The 22,042-nt window shown below is 40.2% G+C and overlaps 2 protein-coding genes across 4 annotated transcripts in view; both read right to left on the reverse strand.

The window, feature by feature from the left end:
• Nucleotides 1-2,372, reverse strand: part of gng12a (guanine nucleotide binding protein (G protein), gamma 12a) — a 31,437-nt gene extending 29,065 nt beyond the window's left edge. Inside the window, exons 1-2 of one of the 2 annotated variants that reach the window (XM_044133032.1) lie at nt 2,223-2,372; nt 1,658-2,078 (exon numbers count right to left, since the gene is read on the reverse strand). The gene's annotated coding sequence lies outside the window, so the exon portion shown is untranslated. The remainder of the gene's footprint in view (nt 1-1,657; nt 2,079-2,222) is intronic. The other variant, XM_044133031.1, reaches the window with a different exon arrangement.
• An 827-nt stretch (nt 2,373-3,199) lies between these two features.
• Nucleotides 3,200-21,801, reverse strand: wls (Wnt ligand secretion mediator). Of its 2 annotated transcripts, none has more exons than XM_044133033.1 (12): nt 21,376-21,801; nt 16,997-17,269; nt 11,345-11,469; nt 10,610-10,771; nt 10,354-10,490; nt 8,163-8,331; nt 7,727-7,824; nt 7,576-7,639; nt 6,736-6,879; nt 5,571-5,654; nt 4,768-4,936; nt 3,200-3,996 (listed from the first exon to the last, which is right to left on the reverse strand). In XM_044133033.1, exons 1-12 carry the CDS (start codon nt 21,479-21,481, stop codon nt 3,887-3,889), a joined length of 1,641 nt encoding a protein of 546 aa, XP_043988968.1. In that variant the 5' UTR covers nt 21,482-21,801; the 3' UTR covers nt 3,200-3,886. The 2 variants fall into 2 exon arrangements, with proteins under 2 accessions (XP_043988968.1, XP_043988969.1); XM_044133034.1 differs by having other exon boundaries at nt 4,783-4,936; nt 21,376-21,799.
• Nucleotides 21,802-22,042: the final 241 nt, after the last annotated feature.

The following is a 22,042-nucleotide window of genomic DNA, read 5'->3' on the forward strand; positions in this document are numbered from 1 at the left end:
AGAAAAATAACAAAGCATTACATGATAAAAGAAAAATTATTATAGAGTTTATGTGATATTTAAGTGACCACATCGTTGACGTTGCCTCCTCTGCTTCAGTTAAGCACCCCAAAAATCCTCCAAACAAACGCCACCTGACCGACCTCCCACACTCCCAAAACACAAAGAGCAAACAGATGGAAATAAATATTAATGTCAGCACATTTTTAACATGTCGGATACCGATGTTGATACCGGTATATTTTTTGCATCCCTAACAACTACGCCATTATGTCCTTGGCTGCAGGCTGCTGTCAATTTCTTCAAAATAAAACCAGCCGATCACCGATATATGAGCCTGCTGCAATAAAAAATGTGTCAACTAACTGAATAATTAATTAAAATCAGCCTGATCATTTCCATTCTGACAATGAATATGGATTACGATGTTTAGAGACATCATAATTCATTTTACTTCAGGTTATGGTTGTAAGTGGAGTTTTTTGTCTGCATTATCTATTGTGTTTTGGTTATTGCGTTTTATTCTGAACGTTTAAAAGATCTTCCAGTTCCAGTGTTAAATGTTCTGTACAAAATTAAAGTTTATTTTATTTCGGAGCGGGTGAGCTCGCTTTATCATGCTGCTTTCAATTTATTACTCAAAAATGGTGTCAAAACACAAATATTACCGTTTATTATTGCAATAATTACTCAGACAATTCGTCATCCAGCAAAATTTGTCATCATGACAGGCCAACAGCTGATCTTTAAAAAGCCTGATCTGTCATTTCCGATTTGGACCGATTCCTAATTTTGCTTTGTATGAAAATTCAGAAAATATAGCAAATTTGCTAAGTTGGCAACAGTGGGGTAATTATTAACCGTAGACGTGACCTGGTGAGGGGGTCTGTCAGAGCCCTCTCTAAAACGGACTGGGGCTGACTCTCAGACCTTTGCAGAGGTAGATAAGATGCACTGGCCAATCCCTGATCTCCTAAAATTAAGGAAATTTATCAATGCACCCCTACAGAGGACGTTCACCAAGGGAAAGGAGCTGATCCTGGGCATAAGGTGGGCCACTCGGGCCGATGGGTATGTAGAGGAGGCTTTGATGGAGCTGAATGGGATACTAATGAGTTGGCCTTATCAATGGTTGGTCTGTATTCTGTCCTCCTAATGACCAGGAGGGTGTGTGTGTGTGTGTGTGTGTGCGTGTGCGTGTGTGTGTGTATGAACAGAGCTGTTGATGGCCCACATGTAAACATCTCTTCTTTCTTCTCCTCTTCATCCCAGCAGTGCTGATGGAAACCATCATCCTTAGCCTAGCTGATTAATCTACACCAGTGCAGCTGCTCTGGAATAATCTATTTGCTTTTCAAAAGGACTCCCTCTGTTGTGAAGGTAGGTGGAGCCTGACGGGGGGAGAGAGGAGCAAAAAGGCCCACAGTGCTGAGGAGACCTGTTGAAGAGCCCACTGGTGAAAGCAGTGAGTCACGGTTTACTATGGAGAGCCAGCAGTTGCGTGGAAACTGACACCAAATTGTCCGCCCAGACACCCTCAGAGTCAATATGTAGACGGGGACAGTAAATAACGTCTCCACACTCAACACCAACTGTTGCTTCTACTCAAAGCGGGCCGCTGTCAATGAGAGCAGACACCGACACACGTCAGTCTTACCTGCCCGGTGCAGCGTGGAGTCAGGTCGAACAGGTTCCCGGTGACTGACTGGAGCCGAGCCGCGTCCGTGGGGAAGCTGGGAGGAGACCGTTCCCTCTCGGCGCTGTGTGTGTCAGGGCTTGCTCTGTGAACTCACCGCGGATAAAACCACCTGTTCTCTGCCGAGACGCCCCACAGCTTCACTTTCCTCGCACAGCCTCCGTGGGTGTTTAAACCGCGGCTACTTTATCGTGGCGCGTCAGAGCGAGCGGTCAACCCACTGTTTGCTTTTCTTTTTTCCTCCTCCACTTGGACGAAAACTGCCGAATGTTGTCGGGAGGACAGAGAGGCGGACCAAACCGAAACACTGGACTCGGCGACTTTGAAGTTAGCGTATGGTTTGTAGTTTCAATAAAGGGCTGTTTCGCCTAGTTTAAGGAATCTGGAGGGGGAAAACATTTGTTGTCTGTAGAAATAAGTCATGACAAACATTAACATGGAAATCAATAGAAAAAAAAATATGAAAGCGTAACCCAATTTTAAATTCTTGTTGCTTGTGATATAAATAAATTGTTATAAATTTTACCTCTGCATCACAGAAAACACAGGCTCAGAGAGACACACAAAGGCCATTCTGGAACGATCTAATTTGGTAGAGAGTCTAGTCCAAGGGTGGGCAATCCTGGTCCTCGAGGGCCGGTGTCCTGCAACTCTTAGATGTCTCCCTGATCCAACACACCTGAATCCAACAGCTGAATCACCTCACAAGTACAGTCAGGTTCTCCAAAGTCCTACTAATGACCTCATTATTTGACTCAGGTGTGTTGAAGTAGAGACACATCTAAAAGTTGCAGGACACCGGCCCTCGAGGACCAGGATTGCCCATCCCATCTGTAAAACCACTCAAGTGCGTAAGTGGAAGTTATGAATCAGATACCAACTTCAGCAGCAAGCGGTGGTTCATAGAATCAAGTTACCTACTGCAGCAGTGAGGGATGTGTGGAACTTCCGGATGTCTACGAAAAAATGTCAATTTTGACTGAAGAAGTCAGCATAAATACGGAATAAAGAATTTTTATACCAAATAATATCCCGGACGTTTATTAACATCAGTCCTAGACACGCAATTACAGCAAAATATATATTTTGTGAAACTTTATTTGTAAAATCTCTAGTATTGCTTGCTTACAAGTTATCTGCTATGTTTTTTTTATAACCCAAACCTCTGACCTCAAACATCACTGTTTTATGTTTTTAATTAAATAACTACTGCCCAAAAAATGTTTGCCACTTTAGTTGCCATCCCTCTTTTAGCGGGTACGTTTTCGCAAAAAGTACCTTTATTTTTAAGAATCCCTTCCGGTTTGAGTGCCTGTTCTACTTTGAGCCACAAGAGGGCGCCATCTTCCTCCTTTCTAAACAGAATAATTCTGTTCCAATATCCTCTCGTTTGCAACTCAATCATTTCAGTCTCTTTATCAGTTTTCCCCTCTTTTCCAAATAAATATTTATTCTTACCTATATTAGTGGTTAAAGAAAAAAAAACTGCTCAGAACACAGAAGTATATAGAGTAAAAGTCTTTTATTTAAATAAGCATACAAAAGGAGAAAAAACTAAACTAAATACAGAGTGTATAAGGCTACAGTTTACTTCCCAAACATTCAAAGCTTGGAGCTACAGTATGTGAAGCTAAAAATAAGCCCCCTTATGAAAAACAAACGATATGAATATCTACATTGTAACACAATGAATGCATAATGATTTAGCAAAGTAGCAAATGACCTGTGTACATTTCCCCCAGTGATTAAAAAAACCCAGAATAATAGTGCTAGCAGCATGTCACCCACCTGCTGTGTGAGCCTAGATAAAAAGGAGAACACGGTAAAGCAGGACAGTCGGCTGAAATGTCTTCACTGTGTTCTTCTCAGTCTGTTTAAAAACCAGAGTGTGACGGCTGCTACGCGCAACATCCAGCTAAAGCAGCTTTTCAGTACCCAGCTTTTTGTGCAACTTTTACAAACACAACAGTCAACATATACGATTAATATAAAAAGTGACAGTGAAATGAGAGGGACTGGCATGAAGGTTACAAGGACGACTATGGAAACATGGCGCCATCTAAACAGGTTTAATGTTTACTGATGGGAGTGAGCAGCCGCTTGTCTAGTGGAGTGTTGACGCAATGGGGGAGGTGGGAGGTGTGTATGAGAGAAGTGGGGAGTAGACAGGCGTCTAGGACAGAGTGTAAACTATTCCTGGGCCTCTTTCCCAGTCATTTTGTACAGCTCAGTGGGCCCATCAACATGGGTGATGGTGGTGGTCAGCTGGATGTCTTCTCCGCTGGTGGCTCCACCGTCACCTATACACACACACACACACACAAATCATCAGAACCAAAACATCCAACCATCAACCATCATCTCAAAGCTTTGCACATTTTGGGATTTTAGGTTGCATTTACGCAGTGGGGAAAAACGATGCATGCATTCCAAGTCCAACAGTGAATCTGTGGCTTGGAAATTGAAAAGATTTTAAAGCTGATGTGTTCTCAAACGGGGGAAAAGACTGACTGATGTCAGCCGGTAGAACCCCCTGGCTCCCTACACACATACCCCAACACTCACAGTAAAACATGCCTCTATGAAGTATTTGGGTTGCAGGCTCTTCCATATGAAGCTGCTCTGGTGGCATAAACACTTCCAGCCCTCTCAAATAAGAGCAGAGTCTAGAAAGAGTGTCCCCTCCCATCAGGTGACGCCTGGCAGACTTCAGGGAACACTTCCACAACTTCAGAGCCTATTGTTTTGTTTTTTTCCCCGTCTCCGACAAGAGGTGGATGGTTTTCATTGCTTCCTGGTACTGCTCTCCTCCCCCTCCCTCACCGTTTTTCCTCTCTCCCTGGAAGTGAGCCCGGAGTCCAATGGAACCACCATCTCAGGCCAACGGCAGCCTTCAATTCCCCTGGGAATCCGGATCCCTCTCAGTCACCACTAGCTCTCCCACCCAAAGCTAAATCTCTGGATGAATTCACAGCTTTAGCGCACAGGTTGGACTGAGAGCAAAGTGAAGAGTGACAGAGGACTTAAAGATAAATTAAAGCTCTCAGAAAAGCCAGTAGGAACATAGTTACCAGCAATGCACTGACCACTTGACTGCTCGTTTCCGTAGCGTTTGTGCGAAGGCGCATAGAGGAACATGATGGCAAAGACATACAGGTTCCACATCCCATAGATGCCGGTGAAGAAGGCACTGTTGACCTGCACCGTGTGGTCCCCGAAGTGCCAGTGGCCCTCGTTCACCTGGAATCAGACACACACATCACTGCAGACGCGGCTCCAGAGGGCTTTGATTTAATATGAATACACAAATGGCCATATAGCCTTACAAGTAAAATAATGTTTATTAGAAAAAATGTTACTTCAATGACGTAAACAGTGACATTTAGAAAATGCTGAGTAATTATGCTTGGATTTGCAAAAACATGAGCTCAGGTTTCCAGACATTGTTTCATTTTATAACATAATCAAGGAATTATCTTCATTTCAGTTGTCATAAAAATGTTACATACGTCAAATATGATTTAAATTAGGAAATAAAATTTCTTTTAATGCCTTTAAGTTGGGCCTTTCTCTTTAAAAACCCCGCCTTCAGGAAGTCATCCCGACATGGCTCCTCTATTAATGTTTTTACCAGCTCTGCACTGAGAAGTAGCTCCTATAATGAGCTCAGCAGATTCTCACTTGCATTAGCAGATGTTTGCTAGCTGCTGTTGGCTAGTCTGGATCTGGATCTGGATCTGGATCTGCTGCTGCGTCGTTGCCAGATCAGCAGATACTTTTAAGATCATCTGACGTGAAACTATTACACACATGGTTTCTGTCAGGCTTCTTCACACGAGTCAAAAACTCAGAGGCGTCCAATCAAAATGCTGACCTGGCTGATGATGAAGAAGATGATGGTCATGGCAGCACAGGTCAGAGTGACCAGCATGAGGAACTTAAACCTGAAGATCAGACCCTGAAAATGGGGGGGAGGGAATAAATGACAGGATTTAGAAACACAGCGATCATCAACGTGCGTTCCAAAATGGAAGAAGTTCATGATGGATGCAAATATTCAATATAAACAATTTCAATAAATTTTGTTCGTCCAAATCTACTGACCAGTGTTAGTTTCATGAGACCAGCTGATGCCAGGAACATTATTACCCTTCAAGTTAATCAGTTTGAGTTTATTTTACAATTCAATTTTGAAGACAATATAATCTACACGTACTGTTTTAGAAAACATTTACTGGATAAAAAAAAAAAAAAAAGAAATAATGTAATCTATAGTGATCAGGCAGATAGTGATTTCTTTTTCCCAAATATTGTCTCTACCTGTATTTTATGAAATACAGCTTTTAATTCAGGTAGTTTTGAATCCAAAAGAACAACATAACAATTTTATCCCATTTGTGCATCAAAATGTGTATCCCTAACCTTAGTCTACTTTTAATTGAACTAAAAGAAAAAACATTGCATCACAACAGACGCTGTTGGCTGATGTATATGAATAGTGGGAGTTCTTAGTGTTCATGCACTTCATTTTTCATCGTTTAGCCTGCCGGTCCCTAACCCGAGATAATGAGGTGTATTGGGGGTAATTGTAGATGGGGGAGAAGAACAAACAAAAAAAACGATAACAAAAAAAAAAAAAAACGAGAAGTAAATTTCCACCAAAAAAAATAATAATATTTTGCCATTAAGCTCAGAAGTTTTCTAGAAGAATCTTGGAAATCTTTTTTCTAGAAAATTTCTAATTAATCTAAAAATTTCAGGTTTTTTTCTAGCACATTTTTTACTTTTCACACTCATATTTGCTAAGTTTTTTTCTATAAAGAAATTCTGACATCAATCTCAAAATTTTAATGAGTCATTTTGGAGGGAATTCGCAACATGCCTAACATACCGAAATTGAAATTGACAGGTGAGGCTGTCGGTCTGCCAGAAAACTGCAACCGGTGCACCCCAATTTTTCCAAAACCACTTGAAGATATAGAAATGTTAGTGTATGTGTGTGTTTGTCTATTAAACAAATCAGACCAAACCAAACACACCTCATAATGCAGGCGTCTGGCCTTGGTCATGGCAGGCAGTGAAGTCCTTTTACCACTGATGTTACGGAAGACTTGGAACACCATGAAGCAGAGGAACAGGAAGTAGAGACAGGCACAGATTCCTGCCACAATAATGAAGGACATCTGAAGACGTACTGGTCAAGGAAGATGATGAATACAGCACTCGCATTTAAAATATTCTAATTGTCCCGCTAATGTTTAGACTGGCCTGTCTGTCATGAGAAATGATACATGGGTTACCGTATTTTTCTAACTACAGGGCGCACATAAAATCCCTATATTTGCAACAATTTTTCATGTAATATTGACAATTATTGTTAATGATTTGAATAGTCTGCTGTTTTTTTGTTTTGCTTTATGTGCCTTATAATCCAGTGCGCCTTGTATATGAAAATAGATCTGTTCACTTATACTGCGTCTCATAATCCGGTGCGCCTTGTAGTCCAAAAAATACGGTAATTATTTCAGGGCGGTGAATAGAAGAACTGAGGCCAAAATGCCTTCAAGTCATGAGGACTCAAAATAAATAAATACATAAAAATCGATAATATATAATCATATCTGCAAGCTGGGCAAAAACAGCAAAGCTCACACATATGCATCATAATGAGTCTCTATGCAATGCCTAACCACCCCTGAATATTCCTTATGATAATCTGGATTCATTCAGTATCTTGTGCTGGTCGATTCTGGTATTTGATGCAAGAAGCAAGAACATCATTTTTTTTTTCTTTTAGTTTCTGTACTAAAACCACTTACGCTTTTTAATTTTCTTTTTTCCTCTTTTGGTTCTGCTCCACCGGGTTTATAAAAGGATACGGCCAGCTCCGTCCCTACGTCTGAAGCCCAGATGCTGTAGAAGGGATTTGTTAGCTGGACACCTCTAGAGACACAAAAAGAGTGACAGTGGTGAAGGTCTCTTAACAGAAAACGTCTTTTCTTTTCTTCTTTATTACACTTTGCAGCTCACCTCTCACACATGTCAAAGATAAATAGGCAGAAGGAACCAAACACAATCGGGCCGACTTGTTTCCAGTAGACTGAAAAACGGTTTCTCTCCGTCTGGTCCTGAGAGAGAGGCAAGACAAACACAAAGGTAATCACACCAGGGGGGAAAAAAAAAGACAGAAAAAAAAAACACAACTATTCACAAAATGTTGGATTTGTTTGTCTTTTTTTTTGTTTTATTGTTCAATTTTTTTTCTGTTGGGGAAAAAAAAAAGGGCTGAAACTGCTGAACTGAAATTTTGTAATTTTTCTTTTTGCGCAAAGTTTTGTCAGTATTTTATCGAGTCTATTGATTAGTATGTGTGCATAGTGAGATGTGTATTGTAAACCGTTTTCCCTTCCTTTGGCTCTAAAAAAAAAAAAATTTTTTTAAAAAAAGCATTTAACAGAGACGGTACCATGAGATGTTCACCACAGAAGATGATCCAGAAGGACAGCAGCATGGAGTAGAAGATTCCCTGTCTGATGTCTCCGAAGAGAAGCATCCAGGTCCAGTTGAAGCCCACAGAGAACCACTCCACTGGGATGTTGATGAACGTCATGGAGATGCCCAGAGCAAAGATCACCCTGGGAAAACATGGATACAACTTAAAGCAGCAGAAAAAACAAATAAAAATCCTATTACAAGATGGCTTTTCCCTGGCAACCGAATGTCAGCTACTTAAGGGAATGAGGCTGCTGGCACTTGATTCTCATCTTTATGATGGTTCATATTTCAGCAGGAAGCCGAGCTGGACAGCAGGTTTATTAAAGAACAAACCGCACCAAGCCAGGCTGCTGGGAGTCATGATGAGGGAGCTCAGAAAATATTTACTTTCCCACAGATTTACTTTGTTTATACTGTTTTGTCAAACATAAATGTTTCAGATCAACCAAATACTAATATCAAACAACAGAATCAGGATATACTTTAATAATCCTCAAAGGGGAAATCGATATTCTAAGTAATTTTGATACATTAATACATCCCGCCTCACGTCACTCTGCTAACAGAAGCCTCTACATTCAGCATCTTCGTTTGGCAATAAAGAGAAAAATGAGTCCATAGCAGACAGACATTTAGAAAAGGAGAAAAACAATTCAATGGTCCTTATTAGTGAGCAGGCAAGTCTCAGCATGCAATGTGGAAATGACAGGGCAGCGATGTGAGCAGAAAACATGGCAGGAGCCTGAAACAAGTTTCTCTTAGTCACTGATTGAAAGAAAACATCCAGGTAAAGTCTGCTGGATGACTAGTTTTCCCTGAAGTTATTGCAATTAACAATAAATATTGTTGTACTGAGAACATTTTCAACTAAAAGAACACATTCTCAAAGGTCAATAAACTTTAAATTCTAATAAACGTCCAACACTGGAACTGGAAGATATTTTAAATATCCAAAATAAATTCATTCTGAATGGAAAAAATTGTTCCTGAATAGAATTGCAACCCTAAAAATCGGAATTAAAAGGCCCTGAAAGATTCACATCTCTAATAATCATCATCATTCCAGGGCCTTTATGTATCGATCCTAACTACAAAAAATTGGCATTTTAATGCAGCTTATCACATTGTGAGTCTTTTTAACCCAGAGCTTCCCTCACTTAGAAGGAGTCTGAGGTTTATGCTGATACCTTAGAGGCTAAGCATGGCAGGAACCTCGAGTGAAGCTTTTACAGCATGAAAAAATCATATACTATCCACAAATAGGGCAAGGCGAGTCACACTTCTTAAGAGCTTGCTTGTTATCTGGGAATAAGAGCGCTGAGCTGGAAAAGACAAGCAGGATGGACAGAGACTATGTGCATGTGGATCCGTGTGCGTGTGGGGGCTGCATTTGCTTTCTGCTAAGCCTGTGTGTGTGTGTGTGTGTGTGTGTGTGTGTGTGTGTGTGTGTGTTGCATGCATCTGTAGAGTGCAGGAGGATTTTGTAGCATGTTTCACACTTGGCTGGCTGCTTCCTGCGGCACAGACCGCTGCCTCTGTACTGATCCGTGGTCCCGGCACAGCAGGAGGTTACACAAACGCCGGGCCCCTGGACGGATTCACACTGCAACCACTTACACTACCTGTTCCCAACAAGTCCAACTAAGTTTTGGATTTTACAAGGGATTCTAGTAATATGAGCATTTGAATGGTGTTTCTAAAGAAAGACAGAGACACATTTTCTGTTCCAGATGTTTCTTAAACATCCAATGGAAGAATCAAAGCAACACTGCAGTTTGAATGAGAAAACAACATTTTACATAACAATCCCCCTTCAAACCAAACTCTTCAATCATAATGAAAAGTTACATATTTTGCTGATGTCAAAAAAAATATTGATATAAATACCCAAAATCTTATTTATAAGATACAATCCTCCTCTCATTTATTATAATAATAATAATAATAATAATAATGCATTTTATTTGTGAGCACCTTTCAAAACACCCAAGAACACTTGCTTTTGTAAAGAATAAGCAATGAAAAAAGAAATGGAACATTTTGCAACCACATGACCACTTTGCTCAGAGGAAGCATGGGAGAGCCTTTACTCTGGATTCCCTCTCTAAGAGACAATAAATTATATTTCCATTCTTTTGTAACTGCGGAAACAAGTGGCTTACTTTTCCAGGAGAACGGGCGGTCTGGTCATGAGGGTGATCCGCCTCCAGTACCAGATCATGATGATGAGGATGCTGGGTGTGAGAAAGGTCTTCATGGCGAACCAAACCTGAGTAAAGCCTCCGTTCTGATGGATGCTCTAGAGAAAATAAAAACCAATCAATCGTGTAGGGTTCTTTTCAGCTGTGAATGGGCTCCAACGCCAACACACACAGTCACCGCTGTTCTATCTAAAAACAGCAGCAGAGGAAAGCTCACCACGAGATGGATGTCTCTGATCTTCCCGATCCCGATGTTGACCTTCTTGCGCTCGTTGACCGGCAGGCGGATGTTGATGAGGTAGTATTTGTGAGCCACGTTGCCCAGCTCCATGAACGGCAGGGCCTCGCACGTGTAGTAACGGCCCTCGTTCTCAATGGTCTGGAAACACAAAGGCAGCAGCAGGTTGGAAACACTTTTCATCACTGGCTGCCACAAAAATGCATTTGCTTAATGGAATCCAGGCAATTTTAGGGGAACAAAAAAACAACAACAAAAAGGTTTTGTGCTAGGATGAGGTGATTCCTCATTTAAATCCAAATTGAAACATTAAGAGTTTTGCACACAACTGTAATGAAATACAATGAAAGATTGATCTTACTGTAAAAAATGTATTTGTTCTAAACCAAGGTATAAAAAAAAACAACAACATGGTGTAATGCTTATGCAATTGTATGGTTTATAATACACAACTAATAAACACAATAACGTGACCAAAGTGCAAAGCAGGTAACAAGAACTGTGTGTATGTAATAGATTAGTAAGGAAGGATGATGCCAGACAATTTAATGATTTTAAAAACCAAAAGTTTAAATCTTAACCTCTTAAAGAAATCCCAGCTAGAAAATGACATGTACAGTTCATGTCAGCCGTCTCAGAAGGAGTTGTATTGCACATGCTGTAACACTGCAGGTTAAAAACTGAGTTTTGTTACCCTCCGCAGCATTTCTTTACCTTTTCAGCGGTGAAGTTGCAGTTCAGGTTCCTTTGTTCCAACGAGTGAGCCATCTCCGTCCACTCGCTGAACATATCGTCTCTGTAGGCCAGGCTAGCATCGATGGTGGCTACTGCTCCTTCGCCTGGAGATGACAATCACCACAGTGATGGCAAAGCTAGCAGATGTACCAAATTTTCTGATTTAGTGTCTTTTAGAAGAATTCACATCCTGGCCTACATGTAAAATACTATGGCTGACAGCTATGCTGGACCAATAAAGCAGGGGAGCTGGACAGGGTTGATGGGAGGATGGCTGCAGTTAAACTGAGGCCAATAAAGACAAAAAACTGCGAGGCTATAAATGTCACAAAACCACTAAGATCAGGGACCCACCAATACACCTTTTTCAGTTCTGATATTGATAGATATCTGAGGTTTAGTATCGGCCAATCAGATACAGAAAAACAGTGATGAATTCAACAAAAACTTTTCTTTTTTAAAGAGACACGAATGCACTGAATTACTAATGTGTTGATAACGCTGCATCAGTACAGCTCACTTAAATACACAAACAGCTTCACAAGCTCGGTCAAACATGTAAAAACAAATTTAACGTGTTCAGTCAGTGCAATTAGGAATAGAACTGTCAAATGGTTCAGAAAGTGAAGTGAATTAAGGAATTCTGAATAGCTGGTGAAAATAAATAAAGTATCAACATCAGATTTGCATAAATAGATGCATAGATTGACAGCAGTTTACAGGTTATGTTTCACTTCTGCATCCTTATCAGGACCTATATAGATATTAAACTGTAGCTCACAAAACACACATTTCCTTAAAAAACAAAACAAAAATTCACTATCTCTATTATAATCTATCGCTGCACTTGACTTGCTTCCCGAATCGTTTAGCCTAGCTCGCTGTCACTTACTCGGCAGTTGAGGAGTGAACAAGACGAACGTCTGGGATCTTGAGCGCCCCCTGCCATGAGGCAAGAGAACTGCCTGCCTCACCTCGAACCTGTTCTCTGCCGTTTATAATCGCTTCTACACAAACACATTACAAAAAGCACTGTACATTATATACATAAGCTAAATTATAGGAAATAAGTTCACATATTACATTTGTTTAAACCATTTTAGCCTATTGACGCCGTCAGCAACATGCTCTCTCGCTTAGCAGCCAGCGCGCAGAGCCAGGGGTTGCGCAATCCAAGGTGAGGCAGAGCTCTGAATGGGAAAATAAGAAAATTCAGCGATTTTGAACAAATAAAAAAAAGCTACATGAAAAATAAATATTTTTAGTACAAACCACGGATGAATATAACAATTTAAATTACTTTATGATTATATATTTTCTTTCTTTCCATGATGGCTGGTGAGGCACTGCCTCACCTGCCTCCCTGAACACAGCGATGAAGTTGAATTGACCAGCTGTACTTTGTGCATAGAGTGGCTAACACGAGTAACAATTTAGTCCAATATCAGGACCTTTTCTCTAAAATAAAATCTTTAGTGTGTGTCAGATACAGTACACGTTGCATATTGAATCACTCAAGTTTAGCTAACGTTAGACTGTGTAGCAGACAGGCTTCAAGGTGTAGAAGTTGTATCAGAACTGCTATGATCAATCTGGTTGTGTGTGTTGTTTTTGTCTCCTGCAAACTTTGCTTTAATTCTACTTTTTTCTATTTAATCATAAGAAATCATAGTCAAGACAGAGAGAGTCATGAAACAGGAAAAGCAGGTTTCCTGGAAAAAGAGGAAGTAAGTTTCCAGCCTGCAGATTTATACAAATAGTTGAGACTATTACTTATTTCAAAGCATAAAAGTTTTAAAGAATGAAATCTAAACATTGTGAGTAATTGGATAAGATTCAAAGTAAAACACTTATATTAATATTGGTTTACTTATAATAATACTTACTGTTAAGGTCACTGACCTCTAGGGGCTCTCTTTATGAGAGAGCTTCTTCTTTGTGTTTCAGTTCCACCTGGCTGCCACAGGTGTAATGTGTTGGAGCTTATCAGCCACCCCATAAAGAGCTCCAAACCTGAGATGTCAGACCCCTCTTTTTCCCTGGGCCTTGATCTGGTGTGATCATGTCGGTGAACTGACTTTGTTGAGATTTTGGATAATTTTGCTGTGAGCATTCTGTGAAACTTCAAGTGGTTATAATTTTGTTTTTCTTCACAGTGGAAGCTGGTAGGGGTTCTCTGCCATTTTGTTTAACTGTTTTTCTCCTGTTTCTTGGTTAGCCAGGGAGTTCAGGTTTTGTACTTTATTTTCAGTTTTCTTCTAGAAAGTGTTTTTATTTTTAATTAAAAGGGGGGTGTTTTGTTTGTTGTTTTGGCCTTGGAGACCCTGAAGCTTAAAGCTTCCCTGTGCATGTTTATTGCGACTTAGATTCTATGTTGAACTATCAATTAAACTATCTTTTTTTCTACTGAAGCCAACTGTTCCAGATATTTTATTTTGTGTTACATCCAGTGCCAGTATTTACCCTTGGTGGTCTTGGGGGGGGTTGTAACACTTACACTTACATTAGTGGGTACTCTTAGAAGTAAAACAAGTAACTAACTTTGGTATCAAATAATTAGAATCATGGATTATTCTTGGTTTCTTTTCAGAAAACATCTGTAATAACTCACATTAATCTTATAATAAGAGTAGCTGATAAATTATGATTATCATAAAATTATAAATGAATTTAAATCAGAGAAGTAAAAGAAGTTATAAATGTGATTGAAAATGTGTAAAAGGTGTAACTGCAATTAAAGATCGCTGATATGTTGGAGGTGGATGGTAGGTGAAAGGTTAAGGGAAACTAACAGGAGAGCAGAGATGGTCAACGCCTTATTTGGAAACAGGTTGTGGAAACAGTGTTAGCCAATGCAAATGAACCAAAAGGTGGATAAACCCTATAAAAGGTGAGAGCAAAAGAGGAAACTTTGGTTGGATCCTCCAGGCAGCTTCGAGTCAAGATCAAGATGGACAAAGAACTCTGCAGCTGAAGAAGAGCCGGGGCCACAGAGCCGAAGACTGTCCTGTTCATGGGGACCAACCCGTCTGACCCGCAACATGTGGCTTCAAATCGCACTTCTCTCATCAGCTGGGTTCAGACCCCAAAGACAAAGATGAACATCGTATCAGTGCATCTTGATGTAGAAATGTTTTTGTTATAAAGTTCTGAGAGTTTAATTCACATCAGGCTTCAGTGCACTGAGAGCATCAACTGATTTTTACATCATCTGTCTGTCAGTGGTTACAATGACTCAGCACAGCAAAATTAGGTCCTGGTGACAGACAGCCATGCAGCTCAACTTACTGAGCAAAACGTGCTGAAGTCGGTCCGACAGTTTAAATATTTTTTTCCACCAAGATGGTTAATTATTTAGCCTCCTCTCTCCATTGAGGCCAAAATCTGCTCGATAAAACCTTTAACTAGACCCCAAGTTGGTTTCCAACATCCCAGCTCAGAAAGTTATTATGCATTAAAACTCCGTCTTTAGATCACTTTACAAAGCAGAGTGTTTCCTCCTCCAGCTCTCAGGAGTGCCTCTTGTGCTGTGAAGGCTTAAAGAAGAGAAAGGAACCCAGTGGCCTGAGCTGGAGAAAAAGGGACAGAAAGGAGGACAGGAAGGAAGAAAGAAAAAAAGAAGGAAAGAAAGAAAGAAAAGGGGAGAACCAGATGAGAGCTGGCAGCAGAGTGTCTTTACAATGCTTCTCCGCCGTGCCATTGGTCGAGCCCGACACCCTCAAATGTCGGGCTCTCTTTAAGTAAACATTCCACTCTGACCCAGAGGCTATTGCCACAGAAACTAAGCCTGTTCAACAGCTGTGTGAGTGCTGGACACAGGTCAGGGGGGCAGGCAGGTAACATGGATAATATGGGCAACGCTCATCAGGGATGAACAGGATGAAAACTGAAAAATAAAAACAGGGCAGCCCAAGCAGGACATGCTGTGTGTTCATTTGTCAGGATCAGCTGACCTTTGACATCACTAGCTTTGATCAGGATTAGAACAGGTTTAAAAGGCCAATTTAAGAAATATGGCACACCTGGCTCCACTGGCTCCACTAGGGCAATATGAAATCCCTTTTATTATTTATCCAAATTTCCCCCAGATTCCACTTCTTCCTGTTGGTTTTTTTTTTCTGAATTCCATAGTATGCAAATATGGTTTGAATAAAAATAAAAAAAGTAGTAACAAATTAATAGCTAGAGGTCAACATTTCCTGTTACTTTGTATCACAACTGAAACAGACTGCTGTGGTTCAACAGAACATTGGTGTTAAAAAGTGTTAAAGTTAAAGTATATTTCCTGGCTGTGCTACATTTCACACAGCATCTCGCTGTCAGGAACACGGAATAAAGCGCACCCGTCTCCCAGAGCACCAAAGCACCTCGAGTTACTCAGAGAGATAAAAGGATGAATTAAAATGAGTCTGCAGCATCTGGCAATGAGAGGCGTCTGTGGACTTGGCTGAATCGCTAATTTGTTTGTCAGTAAGCCAGCCTGTAAACAACTCAGACTCCTGACACATTCCCACTGAGGCCTGCCAACACAGACAGCCAGGAAATGATCTTCATGACTCGGCCGACGTTGTTTAGGCTGAGCTGCAACTCCAACAAAATGACACATTTCTACTAAATATTTTACCAAAAAAACATTACATTGGTTCCATTTTGTGGTTTGGGTTCAAAAGTGTACAAAAAAAAGTCTAAACAAATTCTTATTTTCTAGATTGCAAAAAGATTCACATTTCAACAGTTTACCATATCGACAATGAAACAGTTAGAGGATCTTTCCCAGCATAAGCTCAGTATAAGAACCAGCTTTTTAGTCTTTTTACTTCAGCCTTCCACCAGAACAGGCTGGCTGCAGAGACACCCTCTGATACAGCTTAAGACAAAGCAAGATGAGGTCAAAGGTAAACTCCACAAACTGGATGCATGTTAGGAATAAACTGTCTGACAGTAAAAATTCCTCTGAATTCCTCTGGCGTTTGCAAACAAAGGCTGGAAAAAAAGGGGGGAAAAAAGGAACTGTACTGGAATTTATAACATGAACGATTAGATTTGCCAAAGGGTAAATATTGCCAAGAGCTTTTTGCTCACAGAATATTTTCTTTCAAATTGTGAAACTGTAAAACACTAAAGACAAAATGTTGACGAATTAAACCAGATATTTAAATGCACTGGAAAAAGTTTTCATCATTTGCTGTATGGCATTAAAATACAGCATACAGCTTCAACAAGCTAGTTGCAGGAAACCTAAAATGTTTTGCACTGCAAGACTCGGATACAATTATTCCACATACTAAGAAATGTATGTAAACATCTGAATTTGAAGAAATCAAAAATACAAAATAAAATCTCTTATTTTTGGCATTAAACAAATTAACATAATTTGGGTAATCTCAACTGGTCAAGTTCAGTGAGATTTAATGTCAGGCAGTTAGAAGGAACGGTTGTTTGTCACACAGTGTTAACAACTGGTTAACTTCAGACATGCAGAGAAAAAAAATTACACAAGAACTTCATAAAATGACTTCTATCTAGAAGTTAATACCTTTTAATTCTAACCTTCAGCATGTTCCTCTCAGTCTAGTAAAACCTGATGCTGCAGCCCTTCCTAAAGCTTCATAAAGCTGCTTTGGTTCTCACCGATCTGGTTGTACATATTGAAAGCGATGTCGAACTGCAGGATGACCAGCATGAACTGGAACCAGGGGCTCATCTCCTTATCGGACATGGGAATGTGCGCGGCGAACACGATGTGGTTCGCTTCAATCTTCTTCTCCGTGGCCTCGTCGAACGTCTTAATCTTCTGACACTGGTTAACACCCCATGGCATGAACCACTTTCTCTCCTGTCGATCTTTGTCTTTATCCACACATTTTGTTGTCAGGTATTCCACCGCAGTGGTGGGACTGGGAGCTGTGGGACAGATAGAAATGTTGGGATGAACGTTACAATAGGTTCTGCAGGACAGCTTTACTCTGCAACCTCCACAGCCACACGGTGTGAATGCAATTAGCAATTGAACAAGATTGGAGCTGATGAGTTGAGTGTTTTCTAGTGAAGAAGGCGGTGAAGAAGGCGGCACCACATTCTGCATTCAGATTCATGAGCTTCACAAGAGGCTGATAGTTTCTACTCGCATGACATCACTAAAACATTGAGTTCCTGCTGAGAGCTCAAAGTAGGATGTGAACTTTGTCAGTTTCCAGGTGGAAGCACAAGTATAAGGCTCATTTCCTGAAATGTAGATGCAACGGCTAAAGAAATTTAACTGAATTGACTTTATTGTACCAATCGATAAGGCCCCGATTTTCTTAATTTTGGCCAATTGGCAGATACTTCCCCATTAAACCAATCTTAGCCACTGATTGTTTCTACTGTACATCCACAAAGGTCCAAAAATCAGTCACTTCCCCTTTTGCTATGCCGTAAGAGAGAGTGCCCGTCAGACTGACCTGGGCACTGGGTCACGTCTACGGTTAACAACAGTCACCCCAACAGCTGCGATTACATTAACCGTAAAATTGTGCAAATTGGAATCACAAAAATAAACCTGCTTAATGGAATCACTGCAATTTTCAAAAAAATAAAAATATGTATAAAATATTCACACTGGGATGAGGTGGTTTTTGGGCCCATGTATTTAACAAGACTGAAATTGAAATATTTTTTTTGCATCACACAAGTCACATGATCAGCCGGACATTTACTACTGGTGGAAAAGACAAAGACGACAATGACAGGAAGTGGTAGGAAGATGATTGCGTGGCAGATTTTTTTAATGATTTATTGTGGTAAACTTAGTCACCTGAGATTTTAATTGTGTTTCTAATTTAGTGGACACAGTACGACATTAGCGGAATATCAATGAAGTTTGGCAAACATTTGTAGTGGAAATGCAGCTATTGTTTCAAATTTAGTAAATTAGTCATTATATTTAGCGACAAAAACCATGGGTATCAGCCAAAATCAGAATCGGCAGGTCAGGCTTTTAAAAGATGCCTGATCAGCCAGAAAACTGTAATCAGTGCACCACTAATTGTCGCAGAACAGCTAATAATGTCTGCAAGCACAAAAGCCTTTTTGGGCTGCCTTTCTCTTTCACAAGTCAACCGCTACAGTCGGAACATGTTGTCTGAGAAGTTGTTTAAATAAATGAAGTTGCCACAGAGATGCAATAACAGCAAATGACTTCAACCCATTGCAGAGCCAGGCTCTGCATTAATCCCAGCAGACAGCAAGTAAACATCTCAAGACTGTCTGCACAGGGACCAAAACTTGTACAGCAGCTTAAGAACTTAACATATTAAACGTGTTGAATATGGTGATAACAAAAATGATAGCAATTAACCCAAACTTCCATCACTCTCCTCACGGTGCGAGGATGACTGTAATTTAATATGACGGAATTTTTATGTGTTTTTACTTTATTCAGTTCCTCAGTATATGCTTCAACTGGACAAGAATATTTTCCTACAGTAATGACCCAATCGCAATAATTTGACCACAATCCAAAACAAGCCATTTTTAAATAATCAACACAATATTATACAGTTTATTATTATTAAAAAAAACCTAATTATTAAAAGGTGTTAGTCATTCTGCTTTGGGTTCATATATCAAATATAAACAGTACAGATACGGTACTGGAAAAAATATTTTTTCAACAAGTTTTAATAATAAAAAAAGTTGCAGGTGTCTATGGCATCAAAACCAGTTCATTGTAACTTCTTAATGACTTCACCACCAAACCAAGCACCTCTTTACTTAAAACTTTTTATAGTATAATAAACAACAATTGCACAATCAAATTTTAAATATCGTGACTTATGTTGAAATTATATATCATATGATATATGTGTCGCATTATTACATACCAGTTCAAAAAAGTAACTTTTACTGCTGTAAACTAGATCCACTGGTATTCATACATGGCAACAAAAGAACATCAAACAGAATTATCCCCCCAAACCCCCAGGGAGTTTAATTAACAAGTGGACCTGTGAGTCCAGCAGGTCCACAATGATGGCTGCCCCCTCAGCCCGCTTGACCCCATGCCATACCGCCGGGTTTGTCGGGAAACAAGAGGGGAAAAGGAAGAAAAAAAAAGAAAAAGCTTTCTTCTCAATTACTCCCGCAGCCCCTGGCCGGCGAGCAAACACAAAAGAATCTGGCTTCATTAAAACCATCTCAGCCAGGAAAAAGCCAAACAAGCCAATTTATCTGAAAAGTAGCTGGAGATGAGAGGGACTGTGGAAGTTTCCATGTTCAGTCCAAAGACAAACCCAGGTATCTTTAGCAAGAGCTCAACCTCTAGCAACTTAGTATAAATGTGTGTCAGAGTCAAAAAAAAAAAGAAAGAGAGAGAGAGAATGAGCGGCAGCATATGAGGAACCCTGACAGCAACTCCTCTTTAGACCTGAAGGCAAAACTGAAGATTGACAGCTTGGTTTTTGTGGGGGTTCTGTGCATCGCCGTCATGATGGGGAAAGAGAAAGAAAAATGTCGGCTCCGTCTTCTAATGGAAAGGAATTTTGGGGAAAAGGAAGAAGCTCATGGGAGAGTAAAGGGAAGGTAGAGATGCTGCCTCAGGGTCCCACACACACACAGCAGAGGATGCATACAGGAGGAGGAGGTGAGACTGAATAAATTAACTGGAGGAAAGAACTTTTGAGTTTGTTTCAAAGTAGTGCAAACACACTCTATAAATTTAAAGGAGACAGCAGAGCTTAATTTGGAAGAACGAGGCCCTAAGCAGAATAATATTTTGGGGCCAAACTGCAGTTAAGCTCAGCACCTAACAGCACCACCTGTTATATATTTATATTTTATATTGTCCATGGTTCACAATTTTTACCATTTTGCATTTAACAAATAGTTCATTTTTTCCCCAGTACTTGTTTTCTGTAGCAAAAAAGCTTTCTAAAGAGAGACAGTAACTGGATCCAAGACTGAATATTGGTTTAAAAATATTATCAAAATATACGTTTCATATAAGTCAATACATAATTATCGATTAGTGTTTAACTAGTTTTCACTCCCAGCCACCGAGTCACATTTTGTACAAAGGCTCACATGGCCCAGCTGTTTTAGGAACCCCCAAAACATGCAAATATGTACACATTTTTGTTTTGCTTGCAAACGCAGTATTTTATTAAAGTTTCTTTAGGAAAGTACTGCTCCCAGGGGCTGGCGGGGTTTGCATGTTTCCAGCAGCATGCCTGGGATACCCTGCTCAGAGTACTTCACTTCAACCATCTGACTAACATTAACATAACAGACTTGTTTCAATAACGGGATAAAATGATATCTGAAATAATCAACAGTGAATGAATCAACAGATATGGCAAACTTTAGAGAGTGTCATCAGTTATATTTATTTCAGATTATTGTGGCCTCAGCAAGAACAAATCTGATCTCTTAAACAAGTCATGTGTGATATACACCTGAGAAAAACTTTTCCCATAGCTCCTTATGATTTATTCTTGGATGTTATAAACCTGGCATTATGACTTTTAAGATTTTAGGACTTTTTTTATTTATAGAAAACGTGTCATGTTTATGTGGACATTTTAGACTAAATCTTTTCCACGTAGACTAAAAATCTTGTGACTATCAAGCCATTTTATTTTGAAAAAAATAAATAGATAGATAAAAACTTATGGGGGTAGGGCACCAAACTTGGCTTTAACCCAGGGGCCCACATCTTGCAAAATCCTGCCCTGCCGCCAATGTCGTTCAAAGAAAGGAAGACAGCAGTCGTAGCATGCAGCAAACACTTTGATAGGCAGCAGTGATTTTAGCTCAAGGTGCTCTCCGCCAGAGTTGTTAGCTACAAGTTAGAGCAGGTCGGCTATTATTTCTGTGAAAAGCTTTTTTTTAGACCGATAAAAGTTAAGTGCAACGTGAACAAACTATTTTAAACTCCGCGTTTTTCCCCGTTTCTGCCGTATGCTTTTTAACAGACGCGCGGACATTTAGGCGAGCATTAGCTAAGCAGCAGATAAAGGAGGAAAACTTACCAATTAACCCGCCGACCATGAAGGCGAGCGCCTGAAACAAAAGCAGAGTAACTCCCAGTATCACCAACTTTTTGGTGCTCATGTTCTCGATGATAGCTCCCGCCATTGTCAAAGGAATGTTTCGTTTAATAAAAAAAATTAAAAAACGAGCGAAAAGCAAATATTACTGTGGTGGAAGGAGGAGAAAACGGTGCATCCACGACAAGCAGGAAAGACGAGCTGAGCTGAGCTGAGCTGGGCCCCCTCCTCTGCTCTGCTCCTGCCTTTCAACTTCGAAGGAGGGGGAAAAAAAGGCAGGAATCACATGACCGAATAGCGCCGTGCTTTATCCCCAAACAGCCAACACACACTAGACCGGGGAAGATCTGCGGAGCGCCACCGCATTGCAATAGAGGCTGGTAATGCAGGTTACGGTGCTGCCAGATGCCTGGAATTGCGCCCCCGCCTGTGGGCTATTTAAAGGAAGCTTTCGGGGGTCCTATCCCACCTAGTGTTCAATAGTCGGCAAGAGACTTTTTCCACTGACATCTATGTTAATATAATTTAACAATAAAAATGTAAGTTTAGCAGATTTACTTTCAATATTATGAGTTCATCGATAGTAATTTCCTAAAACCCCTTTGAAATTGCTAGCTTTCGTATTTATGTATAAACATAAAAATTAGCA

This window comes from Gambusia affinis, linkage group LG12, assembly GCF_019740435.1.
Source record: "Gambusia affinis linkage group LG12, SWU_Gaff_1.0, whole genome shotgun sequence".
Lineage (NCBI taxonomy): Eukaryota > Metazoa > Chordata > Actinopteri > Cyprinodontiformes > Poeciliidae > Gambusia > Gambusia affinis.